Genomic DNA, 12,391 nt, shown 5'->3' with positions numbered 1-12,391 from the left:
AATTAATTTTTTAACTACGTCATACATGATTAAAACGATTATCCTTGCGTCTTTTTATTAAAATACGATTTATCGATACATATTATGCTTTAATTTTATATTATTTTTCCAGAGAATTTTGAATTCAGTCACAGTGAGAAATAATAAGCGCGTTTTGCGAGATTTGGATTATCGAGAAACTTGGGTGACAAAGTAACTACGATCGAGCGAAGTGACCTTTCTGATATTATAGAAACAATCACCACCGTTGGTTCGATGCATGGAAATAGCGTTACGGTAATACTGCGTCGAGATCGCTCCACTAATGGCGATCACCTCAAGTTACCCGCAATTTGGAAATAATCGAACAGAGCAAGATACGTATTATTTCTGCATGTTAATCGACTCCCGGGATATTGTGTTTACGGAATTTACGAAATAGTAAATGCACTTAAGTTCTCGAGTTAATTCGCGTCGCAAGAAAAACATTCGAAATTAATCTCCGTTGTGGGAAATCGATAGGAACGAAATAGAAATCGGCAAAATCGATCGCTCGCAAAGCGATGTTTTTCCTGTCTCGACTATTGCGGAAATAATTTGCGTTTTAAAATGTTTCGAAAATTTTCATGTAAATAGGGCAAAATGTAAATTTCATGTTTTTTTCCGGAGTGCTGGACATCCCTGATACACCTTCCTATCTTACTTCATTTCTTTCTTGTCGCGGATCTAGCTCACACATACGTCGGTGCGTGTGATACGTGTGTCGTAACGTGGTGTAACATGTAATACTATATATCATATATATATATGTGCCTATGTTATGTATATAGATCCGAGCTGAAGCTACGAAGCGTGAGAACGGCTATCTATGGAGCATCGCTATTGTGTGTTGCACTTGTGAGTCTTGTGTCGGACATAAGAAGCCGCGTGTGGTGTGCCCGTCACGGGCGCGGGATGAGATTTATCTGGTCTCAATTTGGGACCAGGGGTCAGGAAAGGAGAAGTGAGAGGCGGGTGAGAGTTTCTCATGGTAGCGAGGATGCTGATGGCGAACGGACACCGAAAGTGGTTTGCGCCATTTGCAATGCCGATAAAGCGCCAGAGGATTCCGCGATCCTCCGCTCGCTTGCCAAGGGGCGAGAGGAAGCGCAGATGGGATAATATACTCGACAGTTTTCTCTGCTGAAAATTTGATCGCGAACTCGTTAAGCGAGAACGAGACGCCCCCCGGTAATTGATAATTGGACGGTAATTAAGCAACGTGAGCTACGATTGGGACACGTTTTTATCGCTGCGACTTCGGTGACAAATTAATTATGTGTTTTCATAATTACTTATTAATTTTAAAATATGCACCGCGGAAAATGCATGAATATCTATAAAAATTATAATGCAAACTTTAATTAGAGTAGCGAGTGTGAATTTAATAATCTCGAATAAAAAATGTAGCATTAACAATTTTATAATAAATAGTATCAAATTTATTTATTCGTTATTTTTTACACTGGAAGTTTAGATGGAATTTGCATTATTTAAACAATTGTCACAATTATAAAAATGATCAAATTTAGTTCTAATAAAGTGACATCAAACGTAAATTGATTTGTACGAACTGCTGCCATTTAGAAAATCTGATCCGATAAATAACGGAGAATTTTTGTTGATTTTTACTTCACATATTAGCATCATTATTCATCAAATACCGATAAGAAATTTTCCGTCAAAAATCATAGAAAAATGCGATCATCCCTTTTGTCGCACCGCTTGGTAACCACATCGGTCGCATTTGGTACAGCCACATTTCGCGGTCCCTAGCCCTCATTTACCCTCCGCTTCCGAGTAAAAGCGCGTATAGCTCATTCGGAAGAATCGAAGGAACGGATAATATAATCTTTGGTGCTCTCGGTGTGTACTGAGAGTGTGTCGGTGTGTAAGTGGAGATAGTAGTGTACCTGGTTGCCGTCGTAGGTCCAGGATCCGAACTTCATGTCACAGTGTTGGTCGTCAAAGGGGAACCAAGTGATGTCTATCTTGCATGTGCTCTTGAAGATGCCCGGAGGGACGTACAGGCAACTGCCGTTATGCGTGACCACCACGTTTGTTTGGAACGTCCCGTCGAAACCCTCATCCGCACTAACGTTTCATATCATACCTCCATTAATTATCCTCGTCAGTCGTCGACCGTTTCGCGGCCGGTTTAATCGCGCGCCTCTTTAATCATCGCGTGACGGAACGGGGCGTCGTCGGTTCTTGTTAAATGCCGCCGGCAAGACCTCGCACGAAGGATATTGAGAGGCGAAGAACGCGAATGTCGTGTTTATGTCGAGGAGACGGATGGGGATACTTGAGGCACAGGGGAAGAGTTCTCCATTCTAATTACATCTACTTGCGCACTATATCCGTAGAAGGGAAACGTTCTTTCGCGAAAAAAAAATTGGACCCGGATCATCGATCCGGTCTCATTTTACGGATACGCATCGTGTTTTTGTATCTTTCGGTGCACTTTAACTTGGTACGCTGTCACCATTTATCAAAATCATAATGTTCGACCGCATCTTCCGAGCAACAAAACGAGAATCACGAATGAGTGAAGAATGGTGATAAAGCGGGGTATTCACGAATGTTATTCGTGAAAATACAAACCGCTTAGGACCGCTTTTACGAGAATCTCTTTAAGCACAACCCGGAATTGGGGGAAGGGGAACGATGAAGAACGGAAATGGTAAAGAGGGAAGAGGAAGGGTACCGCGAGCATTGCCTACCCTCGGCTCGTGTTAATCCCTCAAGAATAATTTCAAGCGGCCACTTAAACGGCGTTAAAGGATAAAGGCAGATATATTCGTAGTCGACTCTGGAAATCCGCGCGCGAATTTTAATGACATATTTATCTACCAAAGCAGCTTATTAAAAGTTTTCGAACGCCATACGGTAGTAAGAGGGATATCTACCGCTAGATCACGAGAAAGGATATTCCTATTCTTCCATGAGACTTCCATTTCTAGTAAAAATATCTTTTATACTATCACGGAAACTGAATAATTGGCGAATGTCGAATATTAGACGATGTGTGAGACAGCCCGATAAAATTAATATTACAAATATGCTCGCGAAAATCAAGTGTAGGTGGTATCGATATTAATGTTCTCGTTACGGAGAACGCTGTTGACGAGAGAGAGTCAATGGATGGTGGCATCGGCGTCATCGTCGAAGGTTTTGAGGATGTCGTTCTCCCTCGCCAATCGAAAATCGATACCGTCATATCATTAAGGTTCTCGTGCCTCTCGCTACTTTCGCACGTTATCGTGGAGCGGAGAACGCGGGGAGGATAATGCAAGGCGGGAGATGATGGAGAGGAAAAATGGGGCGTTTCGCCGAGGTCTCGGGGAAAATGGAGTTAATTAATTCGTGCGGAGAATTGAATTCTCAGCACGGGGTTTGTCGATATTAATCGTCACACCATATGTCTCCTGTCGTACGTGATCTTGCCACGCTCGTCCGTTTGTTTCGCGAACGAGATATCAAAATGGTTTCGTCGCTTTCGTGTGTTCTGTCATTTGGCCTAGATCGTGATCACCCGAGAGCGACGTTTCTCTTTCAATGTCGATTAACGCGCGTCCGTTTAATCGAATTCGCGTGCGAGGAAACGGGACGCCGGAGAAAAAATAGGCTCTGTAAAACCGATCCATCGGAAAAAATCGGTCGAACGCTCCCACTAATGCGCGTTTATTTCGTCGGCATGTCGGGGGGATAGCGGCATTGTCGTCGTTGTTGTGTGGCTAATGAAGACTAACGAGAAACGGGGCTTCACCCCAAAAAGTATGTCCGATTAATTAATCTCGACGGAACGAAACCGTATTGGCGGAGTACCAGGCATTGGATTTTGTTGATCGTGTGTTTTCCTCTTTTATGGATAACTTCGTTTACCCGTTGCCATTGTCATTTGTTTCTGGCTGCGTATGAGGAAATCTATGCGCACGATATGTTCGGGCATATAATGTGCGTTTTGAGGCCGTTATGTCGATGTTTCGTTTTATTGTGGGAAATCGTGTTAATTAGCTATGGAGCGAGAAAATATCGCACAATTTATAATACGAAATCGTGAGAAACCGCACACGTGCATCTCGACGTTATATTGGCGACTCTACGATAACCACGCATGGAATTTAATGACCGAATCGTAAAGGGTTAATTAACGATCCCAAGGGATACATTAGTATATATAAATTAACAGCGCTATTCGATCGACGGGATTATCGCGAGATTGAGAGATTGCGATTCATCGTTGACAGGAATGCTAATTTATATACATGTATTGAATTACGATAACGCGATCTTGAATCAAATTGTCAACGCGACGCAATTTTACATATATGATTTTCTTTGATAATAAAAATAAAAATATCATCTTCGTAGATTCCCATAAACTTTTGCCGATGAGTGAGACACGTGCGCTATTTTCCGAATAGTACTTTAATGAAGCAGTAACACGGCAAGTAATATATATCATCTCTCGTTTCCACTTTATCCACTGATAAGTAATACATTGTATCAAGCAAGTTGCATGACACTTTTGATGTAACTTAATGTAATCCCATGTAATGGAAGTTACCCTGAATTTAGCCTGACACTGTATTGCACTCGATACCGCGCCATTATAAACTTTTCCACAAACTTGCAAGTTTTCGTTAATATCTTTCAATCCTATCACTACAGCGACCGGAAAAGTTTCCGCTCGAAGAGAAACAAAGTACCTGAATGCCTAACGATTGCTCGACGCTAAGTACTTGTCCAGAATGATTCATAGGGCAGTTAAGAATGTAAGAAATTTATGCGCGCGCCGCAAACTGTCGTTACACGAAATCATTTTGGCATTGTTGGCACATATCGTCGGCAACAAGATTATGAAACAGGACGAAAGAATATTTAACACAAATTTTAAAAATATCACGACATTCTATATCTAATATCGCAAGGTTGTATGTAATAATATCATCATATTTAATAGATAATCGCAAATTAACTGATTTGTTCAAATTTACATATACAATAATGCTTTTAATTAACGAAAAAGCAAGTAAATTCACAGATAATGAAAAAATAATATCGAGATTTTAAACCTCGTCCATTTCACTGCAGCGTAATTTACACAAAACGATACTGGATTTCATTTGATCGATGAAGCGCGATACAGTTGCAGTGCTGGTGCATAATAATCAGGATGCGTTGCATACATTTCCACAATTTATCTCGAGCTTAGCGCCATCGAAAAATCCGACAAAAAAACAAGAAGAGCCGCACGAGGAAGAGAAACAAAACTCAGCTCGGGTCAGCTCGGTGTTTTAGTCTCACGGGCGTAACTTGTGAGAGGGATTTATATACACTTTATCCGACTCCCTAAGCAAGCACCTCTGTTGAACGGCAAACGGCGAATGTTTGTTCGAAAAATTCGATCTCCGAATGGGAAAAATGTTTGTGTGCGAATTGAGCTTTCAAATCAACAATAGCGAACGCGAATTACGCAGGATATCCAGGAACCGTCAAATATTGCTTGAAGCGCAAATATTACAGAACAAAAAAAAAAAAAAAAAAACGTTCTTAATAAGAATTTAAATTTATAGTTTCGACATATTAAAGTTCGAGAAAAAGCAAATAATATAATAAATTTTATTTTTTAAAACTTTAACTAAACTTTATCTTAATAGAAATTTAATTTTATTTCCTGAGTACAAATCTTGTAGATATTCAAATTCGGATTTTTTAGATTTTGCTAAAACTGCAATTTTCATGAAAGGAATCATTCAATTAATAAATGAATACATTTACAAATTGATTGCAAAATTATCTCGTTTATGTAATTCGAAGAGGAAGGGGAAAGCAAATATTGAAGAAATTAAAATTAAGGTAAAACTGCATAAAAAGTAACACCGATTTTATTGCCACTTACATATGTTGTAGGGAAGGTTCTTGAGCAATTCCTCGCAAGAAATTTGTGGGGGCCGGCATTAGTTTAGAAGAAATAACAAATTAAAGTTTCACAGTTTTAATGCTTTTTCTATTATTATAAAATAAAGAAAATTGAAGTTTGTTTACGCTGTATTTGTGCAGAGCAGATAATGTTTGTTTACATTTACAGGATAGATAATACACTCATGGATATTTTGTCAATAATGTGTTTTACCTATTTCTCGTTCGTTAATAGCTTCGTTAAAAGCTTTCAACATACGACTATACGAATTTCTAAATCTTGTTAAAGGTAGGAATATATTAATAGTGAATTTTAATTTTAAATCAGAAATAGATTTGGGGTAGTAGAGAAAAATAATATTTTTGAAGTTTGACTCAGAAATTCATGTGGTCGTATGTTGAAAGCTGTTAACGAACTGTGAGAAATAGGTGAAACGCGTTATTGACAAAATATTTATAATCATGTATCTATTCCGTAAATGTAAACAAACACTTTTTCGTCTGCTCTACAACAAATACAACGTACACAACCTTCACTTTTCCTAATATTACTTTATAATACTTGAGGAAAAGCATTAAAATTGTGAAATCTCAATTTGTCATATCTTCTAAACTAATACTGTCTCTTACTTATTTCTTGCTGGGAATTACTCAGAAAGAGCAGTTTTACTAAAATCAATTATCAAGAGTAAAAAAATAACACCAATTTCAATTTTATTATAACCTTATAAATAAAAGGATAATTTTTTTTGAGGAGGACACGCGTATATATATATAGTATAGTATATAAAATTACATACTATACTCTTTAACACTGGAAACCATTACGATTACGTTATCATCTGTAAGTTTCTAACGCGATAATTAAGATGGTAAATAAAATAGTAATTTTGAAAAATAGTAATTTGACGGAAACAGCGAAAGGATATTCGACTGTGTGGATCTTGATGATGAAGCACATAACCAAATGGGATTAAAGGACAATGTTTATCGAGCTCGGGCTCTCTCGCTTTGCGAGCTGCAGTCTCCGGTTATGCCGGGACGTGCATCAAAGTCCACGCGCCGTCGCGTTCACGAATTCTGAGGGGCGTTTTCGTTGATTGTTCCACGTCGAACAAAGGCGGATCCCACTGCGATGCCTATTGTCGAGTTTTCGGATAAATTCGGTTCGCGGAGGATCGCTGACCCGGCGTCTCGCCCCTGTATGTTTTGTCCCGTTTCTCTCCCTTTCGTCCATTCGTGAGTTCGCGCGTGCACTTCTCGCTACACATCGCCCTCATAGATCGCGATATTCATGAGAGGAGCGCGCTCCCCAAAGCAACAAGTAAGTCGTGCACTCCAGACGGTAAGAGGCCAGCCTCCTTTTGTTCCGCGAGTAACGACTATCTCGTCCTCTCTCCATTATATGCAGTGTATGTATCTTTTAAACAATATCTAGTAGAGGTACTTAAGGCCGATTTAACGTACGCGCTAATCCGCGGCGAACGAGATTGTTCACGTTGTCGGAAAAAAGTGGGAGGATTATTATTAGAGGCGATGAAAAACTTTTCGCACGAGAGCTATTTCAGCATATAGCTGATTATCTTGATCATCTTGTGAGATGCGCTTTAAAATCGATGAATAAATTTTAATAACTATTCCTAATAGCATTCGTTTTTAAGAACAAGAAAGACGGTATCGAGATGCGCAATGACTACGTATTCCTGAAATCGTTTCTAGACGAAATAACGAAAGCAAGATTACATAGTTTAAATACCGTACAAAAAAGACTGAAACATATATGGTATACGTACAAACAATTTTGTTGCAGGTTAATTAATTCTTTATCTACCCCAGTCACCATCCCGGCCATCTCACCTGATTCTCTATATCGGATTCTAAAAATTTTTGTATATAATTCAATAGAATAACAGAATTTTTATATTTCATAAATATCTGATGTATATATAAAATATTACAAAGTTACAAAAGCAAAAGTTTTTAGTTGTATAAGAGGATGAATAAATATTTTAAGAAATAAATACAGATTTCACGATTCACGTACATAGATAAAGATTAATCCCTTTAATTCAAATATACTCCTCTTTCCTAAGCCTTAAAAAAAAAAAAAAAAAAAGGGAAATTGCGCAACGTTAATTATAGATTTCGATGCGTCTGTATCGTCGCGTAGCCCGATGATGCGTACGCCGCGTAAATACCGCGTAAAGGTGAAAATATTACGCGATCGGGTCAGCAGGAATATAAAAATATTATAAATCTCGATGAGACGGGAGAAATCTCGCCGTTCGCTGGCGGTGGCCGCAACGACGTGCCCCGATATATGTAACGCTAGTTACGACATGTAACACTATGCGCACGCGTTGCGAAATTTCGAAACATCGATCATACGCGTTGCGAATGGAACATGGACGTCGTTCTGTCGCGTCGACGTTTTCACGTCTTGCCATCGCGATTTTCGATTATAGAACTTCATCGTGGTTGCATAAATGTCCGTACACGCGCAAACGTGTCGCAGAGCTCGCGACAAAAGTTTAAAGTGGCACACGATATGAAAGATTATTTGTTTGGTCCAACGCCGGTACTCGCGCTTCATCGACATGATAATCTGGAAATCTCGTATTCCTTAAATGCAAAATTTTATATGCGCGGTAATTAAGATATTTCTCGATGTTCTCGCGCGATTCTTGAACTTCCCATAAATTCATCGTAGATTTGCTATCTTGCTTTTCTATTTTTTTTATTTTTTTGGGAAGGAGCGAAATTTATTCTTGTAAAATATTGTGAGAGAGTAAGATATTTTTGTAAGAAGCGGACATATACATAATATTTTTGTAAAGACACTATTTTCAGAGAGAAGAAAATTGTCATTCCAACTACAAAGTTACGAATGCAACAAGTTTAGAGTTTCTTCCGTATCAGATTGACTAGAAGGACGGACGAGCGAGATGTGTAATCAATTTCTCAGCACAACACAGCATTTTCTAGTAATCCACCTGTAAATTATCTCCAGCTACAGTAGAGTATATATATATATATATATACGCATATCACTAAAGTGTTTTGCGTGATAGAGTCTGTTATATTCTGTGCGAGTTTTCTGCGTGCCAATAAGAAAATTCAACAATAAAAGAAAGAAAGAAAAAATAACACATTATTGAAGGCACCAAGCGCAATCGACAACAGCGATATAGCACCGCCTTGCTTCATGGAGAGATCGTAAAGCGCTGCCCGTTTAATCTCGTTAGATCGTTATCATAAACCGACACATGCAATGACTAACGAGCCGCGTATCCACCCAAGCACCTTCGTCGCATGGAGATTGAAATGTCAAACGTGGAATACGGGTTGCGCCCTCGAGGCCCGAAATTGATCGGTCGACGTCTCCTCGCGTCGTTTTCATGGTTTACGCGTGATCGACTGATCGATTTAATCGTCTTCGTCGTCATTCTAATTCTCGCCGAGGATTCAATTCACGTTACTCCTTCTTTTTTTCGCGAACAAGTTTACCCGGTTTTTTTTTTTTTTTTTTTATCGACAGTCTAGCGTTTCTTTCGTTTTTCCTTTTAAAATCCAGGACGGTTGGGGTTTCACCGACCTTGCCACGAAACCCGCTCCCTTCCGTTTTTTTCGCCACGATAAATTTACCTTACCAGTCCCGAGTCACGTATATCGGCGAATAAAATAGCACGTAAAAGTCGTATCCTGGTGTTTCACGATTTTCAATTTAGTATCAATCGATGATTATAATCTTCAATTGCTTGTGTTCGCTCTTAACTATACACGGGCGTGTCAACCAACAGATGCACGCGCGAGAGACGTTTATATCGGTAGCATGAGTTAAGCTTAAAATCAATTTTTTTTTTTAAATAAAAACATAAATAATTTTTGATTTATAGATGGGATTGATGAAAGATCAAAATCCAATTTTTCAATTTGTTTCAGTTAAATTTTATTTGAAATTCGATTACTAAAATGTTTGATATCGCGGATATTAAAACTAGAAGGGTCTAACAAATAAAAAAAAAAAAAAAAAAAAAAAAAAAAAAAAAAAAAAAAAAAAAAAAACTGCAATTTAATCAAATCGACTCAGATTATATCCAACGTAGATGGAAATTTTGGAGAACTCTATGCATGCGTCCACTCGGTCATTGCGCTCCTTTAAGCAAATAGTGCCGAAGAGATGCTCTCAAACTCCGTATGTCATAAACGTCGAGAGAGAGAGAGAGAGCGAACTGTCGGAAAGTTAACTGCGCCAAATCACCGGGAAACGACGCGCAATGTTGCCCTAACTCTCGTTTGCGCAAATGGATGGCTTGCGATAAACCACTGTCGGCCATGAATATTACAAATGATACTGATTTTTGATTCTCGAGCGATTATTCCAGACGAGAGCCGAAAACGCCTTAACAATAAAAAATAACTGCATGTCAATTGGAAAGCTAAGACTAAACGTGAATCGTATATTCAATATGAAAAATTTATACGTTTACACATAGGGAAGCTGTTGCGATAGTTTTAGCCGACACGCCCGTCAGAGAAAGTCATCTCGTCAAGATATACCGATCATATGAAACGTATTCACCAGTTGACAGAGATACTTTGTCAAGTACGTCGCCATTCGTGCCCTCAATGTTCACGCGATATCAAAGCTTTAGATTAATGTTTCCGATTTCTCCGATTGTCTCCGCGAAGAGGGAAGCGAGATATTTCCTCGTAGACAGCTTGCGCGCGATACTTTTGGACGTGCAGCTACAATATACCTCGTAGAAAGAAAAACGCGGGCCATAATCGAAATGGCGATATAAGAAAAATTTTCTCGTCCGGTACGTGACCCGAGTCCTTATTCTCAGGATACGTCCTGGTTAATAATCGATGCAAGCATGTGCGCGAATAGAAGCGAGCAGGTACCGGGCCCGGTCATGCGGTGGCCCGCAGTAACGGGGTGGCCTGACGTCGCGTTTCAATTAATTATTCACATAATTCCAACCGCCGCTCGCCGACCGTCGTATTCACTCTCGGACGCGACGGAGGGAAACTCCAAAAAGATCGCGCGCTTTATAAAATTCTGACGACTTTCACAGGTATTAACGCCGGTACACCCAGCAGTTATGTCGATGGGAGAAACGAATCGAATGAAATCGGCATGGAATGCGATCATTGCGAATACTGTAATACGATCGTACAAATTCGTGTTGTAAAAATGTGAGGATTCAGTTCATTCCTGTTTGGAATTCAATTGTAGGATACCAGACCGATGTATATGTCTAGAGATTAAATAACTGTACATTGAGAGCCTCCTATGCAGAATAAATTCAATTTATATGACACATTTCCGCTGTATTCAAATTTTGTCAATATTATGAGAAGTATCCTTTCTAGTAGAGTATTTGTTTTCAAAATTTATATTTGACTCCTCTCTTTTTCTCCCAAATATCGTTCCCAAAGCATTCCTCGTGTTTGATCTGGTGTTATTTTCGTTGTTTATATTCGTTGATTATATTCTTTTCATTTCGTGTAACAGCGTGTTTTCAATTTCCAGTATCGATTTTGGCCTAAGAAAAGAGAAAGAGAAAGAGATAAATAAAGATACATAAAAATGGCAGATACATTTCCGGCACAATCGATTCGGCAGACGAAAATCACATTCTCAATCCGACGTGAGTAAATAATGATTACGAGACCGTATATTTGTATGTAGATCGGAGAAATAGTATATGCTGGACAGAACGAACGCGGACACGGATCATGTTCTATGTACCCTGGTATTCCCAGGATGACGGCCGATAGAATCGCGACCGCATTCATTCGAGAGCGCGTTCGATTAAATAACCGGATCAAGTATGTAGATTAGAATAGTGTCTCTCTTCATCTCTCGATCAAAAATTGCAGCGGATCGAGCGTGTCCTCGTTTCGATCGAACGCGCGGGGGATTGTTATAAATCTATATACATTTATGTAAACGGAAGAGAGTGTCCGATGTGCGATTGGATTATCTGTAGATGGATCAGAATATCGAGATCGAGAATATATTTCGCCGATTCGATCGAATTCTCCGGCGGTTCACGCTGTGGCCCGTATAATATTCGCATATGTGGCTATGCCGACAGCGAAATGGACAGCCACATCATGACTTGCCTCCATGCATTTTATCCCATTATCAAATTCACATGGAAATATGTTTTAATGCGATCGGATACATCAGTGTTGTTTAGATTTTCTTATTTCGCAATCTCGCGAAAATTTGGAGATTTTTCTGACACCTGCCAAATGCTCTCACTATTCTAAATTCATACTTGAATCACATATCGTATTAAGAAACTTGACGTCGCGCAAATAGACTTTCTTAAAAGCACAATCCACGTTTAATCTTAATCGAATTTCAACGAGGCATAATAATCCTCGCGCTCGGATTATAGATTCAATTTTTACCTAGAAATTATACGTAATA

General features: G+C 39.2%; 1 protein-coding gene across 10 annotated transcripts in view; it reads right to left on the bottom strand.

Moving 5' to 3' along the window:
• The window catches only part of Nachralpha6 (nicotinic acetylcholine receptor alpha6), a 223,693-nt gene that overhangs the window by 98,822 nt on the left and 112,480 nt on the right, over positions 1 to 12,391 (bottom strand). For all 10 annotated transcript variants that reach the window (XM_070305201.1, XM_070305202.1, XM_070305205.1 and 7 more), the window contains one exon: positions 1,932 to 2,112. In XM_070305201.1, coding sequence (XP_070161302.1) covers positions 1,932 to 2,112 — 181 coding nt within the window. The remainder of the gene's footprint in view (positions 1 to 1,931; positions 2,113 to 12,391) is intronic.

The sequence above is a fragment of the Polyergus mexicanus genome, unplaced genomic scaffold (assembly GCF_030449975.1).
Source record: "Polyergus mexicanus isolate NDT 795.1 unplaced genomic scaffold, iyPolMexi1.0 SCAF_12, whole genome shotgun sequence".
Lineage (NCBI taxonomy): Eukaryota > Metazoa > Arthropoda > Insecta > Hymenoptera > Formicidae > Polyergus > Polyergus mexicanus.
The sequence above is the reverse complement of the archived record's forward strand: the minus strand, read 5'-3'. Positions and strand labels throughout refer to the sequence as shown.